Raw genomic sequence first — 12,968 nt, forward strand, 5'->3', positions numbered from 1 at the left:
AGATATTTTTATTTATAATTATTAATGTAACTATTTGCTAACTGCTAGCTTCTAACATTTAAATGCTAACTTTTTTCTCAAAAATAGTAGCATATCATCTTTGGCTCCGCAGCAAACAGAAGAGCAATTCTAGGGACGTTGTGGTACAAAAACACAGATGGATTGATAATGAAAAATGACATATCCTATAGTCATAGACAGCATAAATGCGATCTAGTTAATGACCAAGTTGTTTGTCCTAGAATACAAATGGTTGAGATTTTACTCATCAGTTCCAAAGTCTCAAGATCGTGCTCAGATTTGACAGAGATATCAATATGGACTCAAATATTTCTGATCGAATAATCGATAATCACATTTTTGGTGAGCTGGAAAAAGAGACCGAAATGAGTCCTTATGAGTTAATGTACGACAATTACAGACTCATTTTGGGATCTCTTTTTAAGAATATGTGAGGTGAAACGCAAGTATACAAATGCAAAAAATAGCCAAATTGTTTTTTTTAAGGATTTGAGAAACAATGCAATCTCTTTTAGCTCGAGTTTATTTTTATTTGCGTTCTAAAATGCATAATTAAAATGTTCTGCGCTATTTTTGTGTTTCCAAACAGCGTTAAAAGTAAGACTTTCCAACTAATCTTGGAAAACATCAATTTCGTTCTAAAATCTAGCCATTTTTTTATTGCATTTGTAGTTAACGCCTCTTTACAAATGTGAACCTGAAAAAAAAAAAAAAAAAAACGTGAATTATAGTCCGATTAAGTCGACTAGACATTCAAGCAACACACAACTAGGAAAAGTTTTGCTTGCCCTCATTGCATCTCACGTACATTCGATTTTGGGCCTGCCTTACAAAACCAACAAACAGGAGAACAGAACAAAGATGTGGCGTATCTCACAGCAGCCCATTCTCACATTATTACACCTATTTTAGACTTGAAAGCACCAGGGGGGAGGCTTTACCTCCGCTTTCATCCCGCGCTTGCACTCGCCTAGCTTTACTTCACTTGACTCTTTGTTTTGTTTCCCTAATGCGTCTCTAAACCCATCTAAGGAGAGAAATGGTGCAGAACAAATCCTGACTTCGAGCCTTGGAAATTAAAAGACAGCGCAGGCCCCGATCCGCCTGATGAAGAGATATACACGCAGAAAAGAGAGACGAAATAATCCAATAAACAGCGATCTCGCGCTTCACGTCTCTACATGTACGGAGAGATCCTTAAACCCACACAGAGTTTAGTTTTTTTGATTATGAAGCCTTAACAACTGTGAATGTGCAAAACCTACTGTTTAATTGCTACAAGAATCCAGGACAATGATATTGACACTTCAACCACTAAATCAGCCAATATTGGGTCTGTAAAGGTAATACGTCAGGGCTTACCCAAAATGGCTGCCCTCAATCACTGAATCAGCCAATATTGGGTCTGCAAATTAAATGCGTAAATGTTGATCCAAAATGGCCACCCTCAACCATTGAATGAACCAATATTGGGCGTGCAATGGTAATATGTTAATGTTGACAAAAACGTTATCCCTCAACCATTGAATCACCCAATATTGGTCCAGCAAAAGTAATATGTTGATCCAAAATGGCCACCCTCAACCACTGAATCAACCAATATTGGGCGTGCAATGGTAATATGTTAATTTTGACAAAAAAAAAATGTTAGCCCTCAACCACTGTATCACCCAATATTGGTCCTGTAAAGGAATATGTTCCAATTTGGCCACCCTCAACCACTAATTTGCCCATAATTACAGTATGTCAATATTGACCCAAAATGGCCACCTTCATCCACTGAATCAGCCAATACTGGGTCTGCAATGGTAATACGTCGATGTCGGACCAAAATGACCGCCCTCAACCATTGGATCAGCCAATATTTGGCTTGTAAAGGAAATCCATTGACACGGACCCAAAATAGCCTTCCTCAACAACTGAATATTGAAGTCGTAACATTTGCATGGCGCTTACTCTTAATTCTAGGAAAAAGAACTGTGTCTATTCTAGACTTTTGACACACTTGAGACTTAAACTTGACTTTTAACTTAAGTTTCATCTTAGTTTGGTCTTACATAAGGCCAAGGAGCCTGTGAGCAGCGGAGACAGCAGCAGGGCGCTCAGGGAGAGCAGGATGGGCAGGTGGCTGGCTGGCATCATGTTGTAGATGACCTCTGACCTGTCTGGAGAGCCGTGGCCCCACAGGCTGGAGACGAAGGGTCGGCACGCTGGACGTTTGGCACTCTGGAGGATAGAAAACAGGAGAATGCTTATAATTAATGACAGGTGAGACAAACATGCGTGTGTTAACATTGTTTCACCAGTCAACCATCAAGTTCATTCACACACGCTCAGTTTGAGCCTGTTCACATTCCCTCAGTCTCCCAATTACAGTTTTACACAACTCATAATTAGTCAGGCTTTATCGCTGGATCTGTTCGTTATTTACTTATCCGCCCATCTTGTAATTACCAAGACACTCATCAATATTTCAGACGGCGTCTCTTTGTTTTAGCCAAATTGCGATTAATCCCCCCGTCACCGCTCCCTGCCTCGGGAGTCGACTGTGTTTCTCACACATACGGGGTGGAAACCCGGCGAACGTGCTTGTACACCATTTAATTAAAGATGGCAAGTACATCAGATGGCAAGATGGCAAGAGACGCGCAAACACGTGTAGCTGCTTTCGGAAGCACTTGCTCACGTTGAGAATGAAAGAGATGTTGACATGAAGCGATGAGACTCTGTAAAGAGTGACTGTGGCATCTGTAGATGAACCTCCGGGCCTGTGCGACTCACTAAGGGTGTTCAAACAAGTCGCAGTATGAGCTGGCACTTTTTTAATTTGAGCCCTGGGGATCTGGTGGAGGACCAACAGTGGAAGTCTAGCAACTACTAAACGGGCTGTCAAATGCCTGATATTAAAATCTAGAATATTTTGTCTAAATAAATTAGAATATATATATAAAAAAATAAATGCTATGAGTAAATTCATTTTAAACAAATACAAATATATAAAAGAAAAAAAGATTAACTTAGTGTTAAATGATGGCAAACATAATTTAAACGTATATATATATATATATATATATATATATTGCCCAAAATGGATATCAATAAAATAAAATAAAATGAATATTGTCACAGACAAACTGGGCTTTCTTAATAAAAATAAGTATTTTTTTTTAAATACTGTATAAAATATAATAAAGACTAAATGTATTTCTAATGTATTTACACATTTATCAGTTCATCACCAAAACGTCAATATGCTACAAGAGAATTTAGGCATCACATTACAAGTATAATAATTTTTTTGAGTGCTAGATTATAGCAATGAAGGGAAATGAACATTTATATTGAAATATACAATACTTTAAAATAAATGGATGAATAGAAAAAAAAAGTACAATATATACATAAATTATCCAATAAATGGCCAAAAACCAATATAGTTTGGACATATCATGTATTCCCCCAAAAAATTTATATTGACAATATTTTTATAATATTGCACAAAATACTTTTATTATAATACTATATCAAATATTATTATAATAATTTGTAACAATAATATTATTTATAATGTTTATAATAATGATAATGTATTCAATATAAAATTATATAATAACTCTGTAATGGGATTTAAACACCTTGTAACTTTTCTTCAACGCTGAAAACTAAACTATGTCTAAACTATAAACTAATGTCACCAAGAAGCCAAGATTTATGATTGTGGGAGCACTGCAACAGTCCACTATTGTTCTCCTCCCCAGAGGGCACGCGAAACACTTCAGACTTTCATAATAAGTCTATTGTGTCCTTCTGCTGAGATCAACACAATAACACAGTCATCACATCCACACACACAGTGTCAGTCTGAACCGCTATTTGTGCTCCTCTAGTGTGGAGTTACATTTCCAGAGAGTCTGGAAGTCATCATGCGTGAGTGAGGACTTAAAGACAGCTGGCTTGTCAGCTTGGGGTTTCCTGTCAACCTGCATTGCGACACTTGAAATTCTGCTCCACATAAACAATTGGAAACGTCAGTCGAGGGATTCAGCTCTCGAGTATCTCAAGCATAGGGCCAAAGCAGGCACGGCATGCCCAGACAAAAAGGAGGAATATGTCCACCCTGATTGACGATGCTCTGCCATGCTAGCTGTCCAAATCAGATTCCAAATGCAGCTCCTGTTCACCATGTCTGGGACTGGAAGGTTTGAAGTTTCATTTCAACAATGAGCTAAACGAAACAATGGATCTCCCCAAACAACCTTAATAACAAATGCAACCATGTTGCATTCATCAAAGGCAGACAATTTTGTGTCTTGCTTGGGGTAAAGCGATTACATCTGAGGAATGCAACACGGTCTCATTGTTAGCAATGGTGCAAAATGTGGTGCAAAAGTTTATGAAACCTAGTGACACCAGAATCTAGGTGTTTCTTGAATTGCTAGCTCTCGAAGGCTGGGAAAACAGGTGCATTTCAACCACACAGTCATGCAATATGAACAAGGACCTGTGTGTATGCATAATTGAGCTGTTCGGAGAGGTGAATGCTATGGACTTGTTGGGGAGTGACACTACATGCACAGCGACTCTGCAAAAATGCTCAAACACTGGAAACTAAATTTTGCGTCATGCCATTATGGTTTGGCATGCCATTCCCAACAATGTGTTGCATGCATTGGATACTGAAGCAAAATCGTGTCACACTCAGTACGTACTAAACAGTTTTGGTGTGAAACCCCACACCTCCAAACTACAAAGCATGCAAATAATCCAGGCTTTTTTAAACAAGCCATTCTGAGCCAAGGATACACAGTGCCTGTGGATACCAGCAACAGTTAGTCGAGCGGCTCTTGAGATGTGCATTTACTGTATGTGTGCCACAGTCTTCTATCTTCAGTTCTATCTCCTATCTTTCTCGCTACCTCCAGCCAATGGCGATATGCCGTATGAGTGTGTGTTATCTTTTTAATGGAGAGAACCAGCAGTCAGATGCAATCAGGGCTGCGCTCATGACTGGCTGGCTTCGTAATCCTGCACATTTCCATGCATTATTAATGCTCACAGTAAAACGGAGAGATACGACGACAGACAGAAAAGAGAGTGAAAGGTTGGAAGATCTGGCATTTCAAAGTGGGGTACACGAGAAGATGCATGCCCTGCAGTCGCAGGAATAATAGGCATGTTAAAATGAGGCAAACACGTCACATCTTCTAAATGAGCGCTGAAGAAGAGTCGTAAACAATGGGCAAGTTTAATGTGCTTGCATGATTCTGAAATCCGCAGTGCTGGGCGACGAACACAGAAAGACAGCAGCGCTGTGAGTTTATGTGCATGTACGTTAAGTAGTTCATCCTGGTTTTTGCCAAGATTGATGCAAGAATGCAAAACTCTGGTAGCAGCTCATGCCGACGAAGGAACTACCGTGCAGATGCTTAGAAAAGAAACAGGAAGCTGCATAACAACTGGGAGGACAACAGTGTGTGTGTGATTTTTAATGCTGGATAATCAGATGAGGAAGCCAGATCGGAATCCCCAGTGAGACCGTGTGAGAGAAGAAACCATGGCGTATGTCCAATTAAAATTCCCAATTATGCGCCCCAGTGAGCAATTCTCAATATGAAGATCAATCCGCTGATAACTGCGCAATCGGGTGTGATCGCAAAGAAACCTCGCTGCAACGCTCTCTTAACTCCTTTAGTCACCTTTGACTCTCGATATTGTAGATGATGGCATGCTAACATCACAATCTGCAATCTCTGGAGCTAATGAATGCTACAAAGGAAGATTTATCAGCGTCACATGCATTCGAAGCGAACAAATGCTAATTACACCTCTACACTATAGCTAAAGAAGTGATGCACGCTGTGAAGTGAGTAGCATGTAATTACGCACAATACCGGCACCAAAAACAAGTGGAAAAGAACACGGGTCCTGATTTTTTGCTGGTAAAATAGGCCGCATGATTATATGCACACTAAAAACGTGATCGTTTAAAACCAGATTCAAGACAAAAAGCCTCAGAGGGGTCTTATAAAACAACGCCGTGGTCATTTCGATTTACGAGCCATATACCTTAAAGAGCCCCTTGTAATGGCGCAGTTCGCTACGCATGCTACAGGCAACAGAAGCCCTAGTGAATGGCTCCTGATTCAGTCCAATTATCAAGGACACACACTCCTCCTGTGGTCACACACACTTATGTGTCTGTCCACAGCCGTGAAGTGAGAGAGCTCGAGCACACACACATCTGGCTTTCATGTCAGTGCCAGATTTGACTGTGTAGTCCAGGTGGCTCGACTTCATGTTTGTCTTTCTCTGCTGTCCAGGCTGCCATTTTGAACAGTGCACAGAGAGAAGCCAAGCATCCGTCCCTGCGGCAAATTCAGCCAGAGATGCTTTCACAATTCAGCAACCATTTCCACTTCAGTTCTGACAGTGTAGCAGACATTTAAAGCCAGTGGTAAACCCAAGTTTGTATCATTTAAAACAAGTATCAAAAACTACTGTGAAATCCAATAACAAGCATCTGGAAAGATGCAGCTCTGGTGACGTGCATTAATTGTGACACAAAAACAATACTGATGTGATGCAACTTCCGAACTCACAGGACGCATTTAATGATGCTTTACCACTTACTTTACTTGCCTTCTGCCCTGAAGAATCACTAGTAGAGAGTAAATGTTACAAAAAAAGTAATTAAAATAATAATAAAATTATTATTAGTAGATAGATAGGTAGAACAAAGGACAATGAGAATATGTAAACAGGAATCCAATATCTACAATATCTACTTCATTTTCTCTGGAATCTACAATTTCTTATGAATGACTTTAGATGTTAGGGTGAAATCCGACTTGTGACAAAAATAAAGAGGACATGTTCATGACAGATTTAGTGAGATTCATCCTAAAGCCTTGCCGAACACTGTCAATGTTGAGTAATCATATGCATTTGCATGCATTTGTGGGAGCATTATGTAAATATTTTTTCACCAGTTCTATCCTCTCGCTCTAATGCGCCACACAGATGCATAACAATCACTGCATTATCAGGTGACTGCCTCTCATTTGGAGGCACACGTCTGCCATTGCTGTCATGGCTGGGATCTATAGAGACACCGAGAGAAGACACCAACGTCTTCTGCGACCAAAGCCTCCTGCCTTTGTGTTTGTTTACAATGGCAGCAAGATGATGTATGGCTTTTCCCTGCGCTGCAGATGTGCCGTGGATCCGAGATGAAATGTTCGATGAAAAATAACACATGCAGGAGTCGCTCTGTCTCCACTTAAGTTGCAGAACAGTGGCAGGGAAGTTAGAGGCAAGAGAACCAGGAAGAAAATGTCTTTCTCCTATATCCCATCCAAACAGCCATTACATAATTCTTGAGTACAACCAGAACGGAGGGAGTGGATGTCTGCACACATCAGAACAAAGCGAGGGCTGCTTCATGCTGATATGTCATTCTGAGAAGACCAGGTGGCATATTTGACCTTTGCGCTTTCAGGGAGATAAATCCAAGAGTCCTTTCACTTATAGAAGAGGAACAGATATGCTGCAATGCAGTCAAACTTGGCACTCCCAAAAATCGTGTGCATTGTGGCTTTTAGTTCATATCGGTTAGCTTTGAGGCTAATATCTATGTGTTGTTAACATACTCCTACACAGGGATAAAATAAAACTTTAGAAGATGTTCACATTTAAAACTGACAGTTTGAGTATATTTCTGTCCAGTAAAATACTCCACTCACCACTACTACAACCTGCAATCGACTAGCAATAGCAATAACAAATCATATTTAATGGTTGTGATGAACTAATATGGTAAATTGTTTCAACTGAAAATAGGTCAATATTTCCATTACATTACATTCAAGCTATATATTGGAATTCCCTGGGAATCTTACCCATGACCTTGGCATTGCTAATGCCATGCTATGCTAGTAAACACAGCACTCGTGAAGCCATCTTAAGTCTTTAATGTTTGCAAAGTGTTGGTTAGCCTATCAGCACTGCCCTTAAGTTTCCTGATTGTGCACAAAGACAAGCCATGTTAAGCAACAGGATATTTTCAGTTTAGGACACATTGTCTAAAAGACCGGTCATTTGAGTCTTTGACATGCTCAACTGTATCTTTCAGAGAAGCCAATTTAATCATATCTGGCCTGGCTGCGATGAGCATTAGTCCTTGAAAAAAAGAATGACGTTATGTTCTGGATTCTCGCCAAGCCATCTACATGCAATTCCTGCCCTTTCAGACCCAGCTAAGAGCATTTCAAGGGCCACCCTAGAGGCGGAAATATCGGCACACATTTATATTCCAGATCCCAGCGAGGAATAAAATTACATTAAGCGCAGGTGCCCCCTTGGAAATTGGAATACTTTTCTTAGCTTGGTAAATAGAAGCTCTGCATAGTTGCTATGGGATTGCAGTATGGAATCATTCAAATCATCTAAATAAATCGTTATTTCAGAGGCTGGCAGCCTATGATTTGGCATCTGCTCTGGAGGATGGGATGGTTTCTCTCAGAGGTGGACAATTACGCTGCCACTTACTGTTATAGGTGGCACAGCCAGAGGTGGGGTGGATGGGCTGCATTAGCATTCCAGCACTGCGCATCCATTCAGGCTAGGTGTAACCACACCGCCGCAGGCAAGATATTAGTGCTCTATGGTGTACACAACATCCTGCTCTCGTGGTAGGAAGCATTGAATCCCAACATGAATACAAGCTCCTTTCTTTTAGTGATGATTGGATACAGTGCATCATTGTGTATTGGTGCTAAATGGAAAAACAGGTCATTTTTGTTGAATGTAAGTGCAACAGACTAGCATACCCTCCTCTGTGCTGAGAGGCAGTTCTGGGTTTGTGTTTGCACAAACGGAGCCTGAACTACACAAGTGGAGCTGTTTAGATTAAGAGCTCTTTCCTCAAGGACACCAGCGCCCCCTAGTACCATTAACTGAAATAAATTCATTGTGCTAATTAACAAGCCAGGGGTCAATTCGTCACCTTGTTTATACATGCTCCACTCGACAGGGTCTGCACAGGATTTGTGAAGAGCAGTACGCTAATGGTGGCTGTGGGAACAAATGGGGAATTTTTTCGCCCCTTTACTCACCATAATAAACTCAAGTACATTGACTCCTTACCACTGTAATTACATGACAGTACTATGGTGAGTGGGTGCAGGAGTGTATAATCACATTTTGACCGCGACTGGAGCCTCGGGAGAAAGCGCACTGAGGCAGACGTGAATGTGTGCGAGTGAGGTAAGTGTCCCTGGGTTCAAGACTGGGCTGAGTAGATGCGGCTCTCTCCCCTCGGCCTCCTGAATCCAGAGAACAAGAGAGAGACATGTTGAAGACAGAAAACAGATGGCCAGGTTTGGGTTTGTGTCTCCTGTCTGTCACCTCCCTCCATCCCAGCTCTAGGGTAACAACTGGCCACTTTTTACGGCCATTATAAAAGCTGCAAGAAGTAAAGGCAAATAGAGTCCCGGGAGCTCTACCACAGTCCGGCTTTCCCATGTCCCTAATCTTGCTGACTGGGCTGCACAAGGGAGGGATTGTAGAATAGGAGGAGGGGTCAGAGGTGAGATGACCCCACATACTCACTGGGGTAAGGGGTAAGAATGGGGTAGCGGGATTGTTAGCTTCAACTCGGGCTGCTAGATATTCTGATGTGTCCCTGAAAGAGCCACTGAGGAAACAGAGACTACGCTGTCCGCATATGAAAGTACCACCACTAATAACCAAACACTAGGTTATTGTTAGAGTTTGACCTCATGAAGGACATGCAGTGTTCCCTGAGTCTCAGCGCTGACGCTGTGTTCAAATAGAAGCATCTCAACCAATGCCCAACAAATCCTTCCCTGGCCACCCAAAAAAAAGTTATTTTTACCTCTTTGGACAACTGAAGACCTGCAGGGTGGATCAAGGGTGAGAGGTCAAGCAGCTGGTTAAAGCTCCTTTTAAACCATGCAACATTCTTACGCTGCCTGCTAGGAATCACATTTGCTGGCAATAATATTGCAAGAACAACAAATTCATTCAACTCCGACATTTGCACACAATACGAACATAAGCATTAAAAGATGCCAGCATTGCATGCCGTGAACAACCCTGTGGGCACTTCATTCGTCTCAGGCAACTGGCCCTTTTCAACACTGTAGAAGGCATTAAGTCAGCACTGCATGGTGTGAGGTGTAGTCACCGTGAGACCAAGAGCCACCTTATCTCTTATCTCTAAAGAGATCTGACAGGCCCTCGGAGCTGCGAGACAGTACCTCTCACTACAGTTAGACTTAGCGGTGGTGCATCAGCCACCCTGCGGCCTCCAGCTCGTCCAGAGGGTCCGAGCGGTCAAAGAAATGACAAACGTTGGTGGAATGAACAGGTAAGAGGTCGACAGCACTACACCAGAAGTCTCTCTCTGTCCTTTTGCAGAACGCCTCCATCAACAATGCTGAACTGACTTGCATTCATGGAACAAAGGGCCTAAATAAGGGAGGGAAAATGAGATGAGTAAATCTTTCCCTGCTCAGGGAAGGACAGAGAGTGAGAGAGGGCACAGTCGGGACAATATGATGAATCAATCTCAGTGATTGGTTGACTGAGCAGACGGAATTGACAGAGGAACGTTTTCCCGCAAGCAAGTCAGACTGATTATACAACAATCAATTATTCATTACTGTAACAACTGGCAGTGCTGACTGAAAACGTGACATTGTGGGAAAGCTAATCCAATGCTATAAGTTTGATGACTTGTTAGAGATCCTACTATCAGCCAAGGAACACTCAAAGCTCTCAGGGGATCTATAATCAGACGCAGACAAATAGACTCTAATTCTTATCTTAGATACAGCTACTTTATTTTCAAACCGAATATCGATACTTTAGGCTAGAGTTTCTTTGTGTGCACAAGGAAGCCGAGAGCTGTTCTGTTCATTACAGGCTAGGAAGCCCCCCTTCTCCTTCTCACCGCCCAAGTCTCGTTAGTACCCACTGAGTGTGAACGGGAATGTGTGGGCCGACTTAATCAAAATCACTCGCGAGGAATTTGAATACTTTAAATTAAGAAGCTGTGGCGCTCTTTTCTCCTGGTCTCTCCGGTCCAGCCACCTGGTGCGGCGCGTCTGCTGATTACAGAGAAACGGGTAGGAGGAGGTGCCGAAGAAGAGCTGAACACATCAAGTGCTGAACCTCCAACTGCGCTAGGAGGGAATGAAATAAAAAAGAACAACAACTTTACGTTGCCTTAGTTATTATTTTGGCTAAATGCAATGGCTCCCTCAAAAGGGGAAGGTTTTGTTCGAGGGGTACACTCTTGTGTTATTGCTATTGCAATCATCTATTCCTCTGGGGGACCAGGAGGTGGGCAAATCTTTGTGCACCTGATACATGCACTCTAGCCTTGGGACAACAGCTAAGGGTGATTATGTGGTATCATTTAGGGAGGTCCTTAAATGAGGCAGATTGTTAAACCAGGATGGTGCTGTCAGCAGATGAGTGCTAAACGTGATGCTAGTCCCTCATTCAATCTGTTTGGTTATGAAGAGGGGGAAAAAGTACCATAAAAAATGAAGAGGGTGGGAGAGAGCAAAAAGCAGGTTTTGGGAAACCTGGTAAAAGAACTGAAGGCTGTCATTCCAGTACAGCCCAAGCTGTTCGGCTGTCGTCAGGCGAGCTCAGCAAGATGCAGCCTGCTCCATATGGCTTGCTCAGATCTGCCATCTCAAGGGAAGAGCTGCCTGCCTGCATGTTTGGAGAGAACGAGAGAATGTGCGATTGTGTTTCACTCCGAAACGCTCATGTTTATGCAGAATATCAAGCCGGGTATTGTTACAGCTGTCCAGTTCTGTCTAAAATAGAAGCAGAAACCTTTAACCAAAATGTATTTTCTTGGCAAACCTCTGCATTGTTGAATTTTCAGAGTGCTTTGGATATTATATTGAGTCCTGGGAGAACTTTCCACAGCATACAGGTACCTTGCTAAGGGAGATGCTTTCTCCCAAGCCTAGCAACACTGAACATATTCCCATGGTGAAAATGTGGCTTCCAGACAGGCTCAGCAGACCAAATCTAAAAAAGGTCTGATGTTTTATAACAACAACACTTGTAAAAAAACAGAAATCATGGTTGTTTAAAAATAGTGTCTCTAAAAATAAGTTAGGTTTATGCTTATAAAAATGAAATTTTTCAAGAATTTTTTGAATTTGGGTCAGCTATGCAAAATCACCACGGGAATACACACACACACACACACAAGTCTTGAATGGAAAACATTCTTTCTCCCTCCCTGGTCAAGTGGGGGTGGTAAGAATTGTGCAGCCTTGTGCGAGCAGGAGCTTGATTGAGCAAGTGTGAATGGTAACAAGGCCCGAGGGGCCAAGGAGACAAGCAGTAAGGATTACAGAGTGGGATTAAATAAGATCATGTATGAAACACACATGAGAGAAATTGTGCAGGGAGCCCTGTTTACTAGAGCAAGCTATTTCCCATAAGCACACAGGTGGGGGGCTGCTTACACACATGCAGGGACTACATGGTGGATCTGGATGAAAACAGATTTGTCACGTAAACATCAAGTCACGTAAAGATGACAGACTAGAACAAATACACTTGAGAGGTACAGCCTAACAGACCATATTAAGGGTAGTTTTCTATATGTGCAAGTCGGTTTATAAGAAAGAATGTACCACAACAAAAAACTGGTGAAAACAACATTCACATGTTGCACAGCCAATAAACTTAGTTTTGCCCAATAAACAGTCGCAGCATTCTGTTAGATCTCCAAAATGAAGTTCTATTTGAGGCTCAATTTAATTTTGTTTTGGTCATGAAGCTACTAATTACGGAGGGAAACACACTTTTCAGAAAAGCATGTTGTGCATGTACACTACAGTATGCATACTGCAGAAGAAACCTCTAAAATATTTTGGGTTCTTATGTAA

The 12,968-nt window shown here is 41.7% G+C and overlaps 1 protein-coding gene across 25 annotated transcripts in view; it reads right to left on the reverse strand.

The window, feature by feature from the left end:
* Window positions 1–12,968, reverse strand: part of LOC127942690 (receptor-type tyrosine-protein phosphatase S) — a 184,686-nt gene that overhangs the window by 110,834 nt on the left and 60,884 nt on the right. For all 25 annotated transcript variants that reach the window (XM_052538571.1, XM_052538575.1, XM_052538577.1 and 22 more), the window contains one exon: window positions 2,079–2,247. In XM_052538571.1, coding sequence (XP_052394531.1) covers window positions 2,079–2,163 — 85 coding nt within the window. In that variant the 5' untranslated portion in view covers window positions 2,164–2,247. The remainder of the gene's footprint in view (window positions 1–2,078; window positions 2,248–12,968) is intronic.

The sequence above is a fragment of the Carassius gibelio genome, chromosome A22, assembly GCF_023724105.1.
Source record: "Carassius gibelio isolate Cgi1373 ecotype wild population from Czech Republic chromosome A22, carGib1.2-hapl.c, whole genome shotgun sequence".
NCBI lineage: Eukaryota > Metazoa > Chordata > Actinopteri > Cypriniformes > Cyprinidae > Carassius > Carassius gibelio.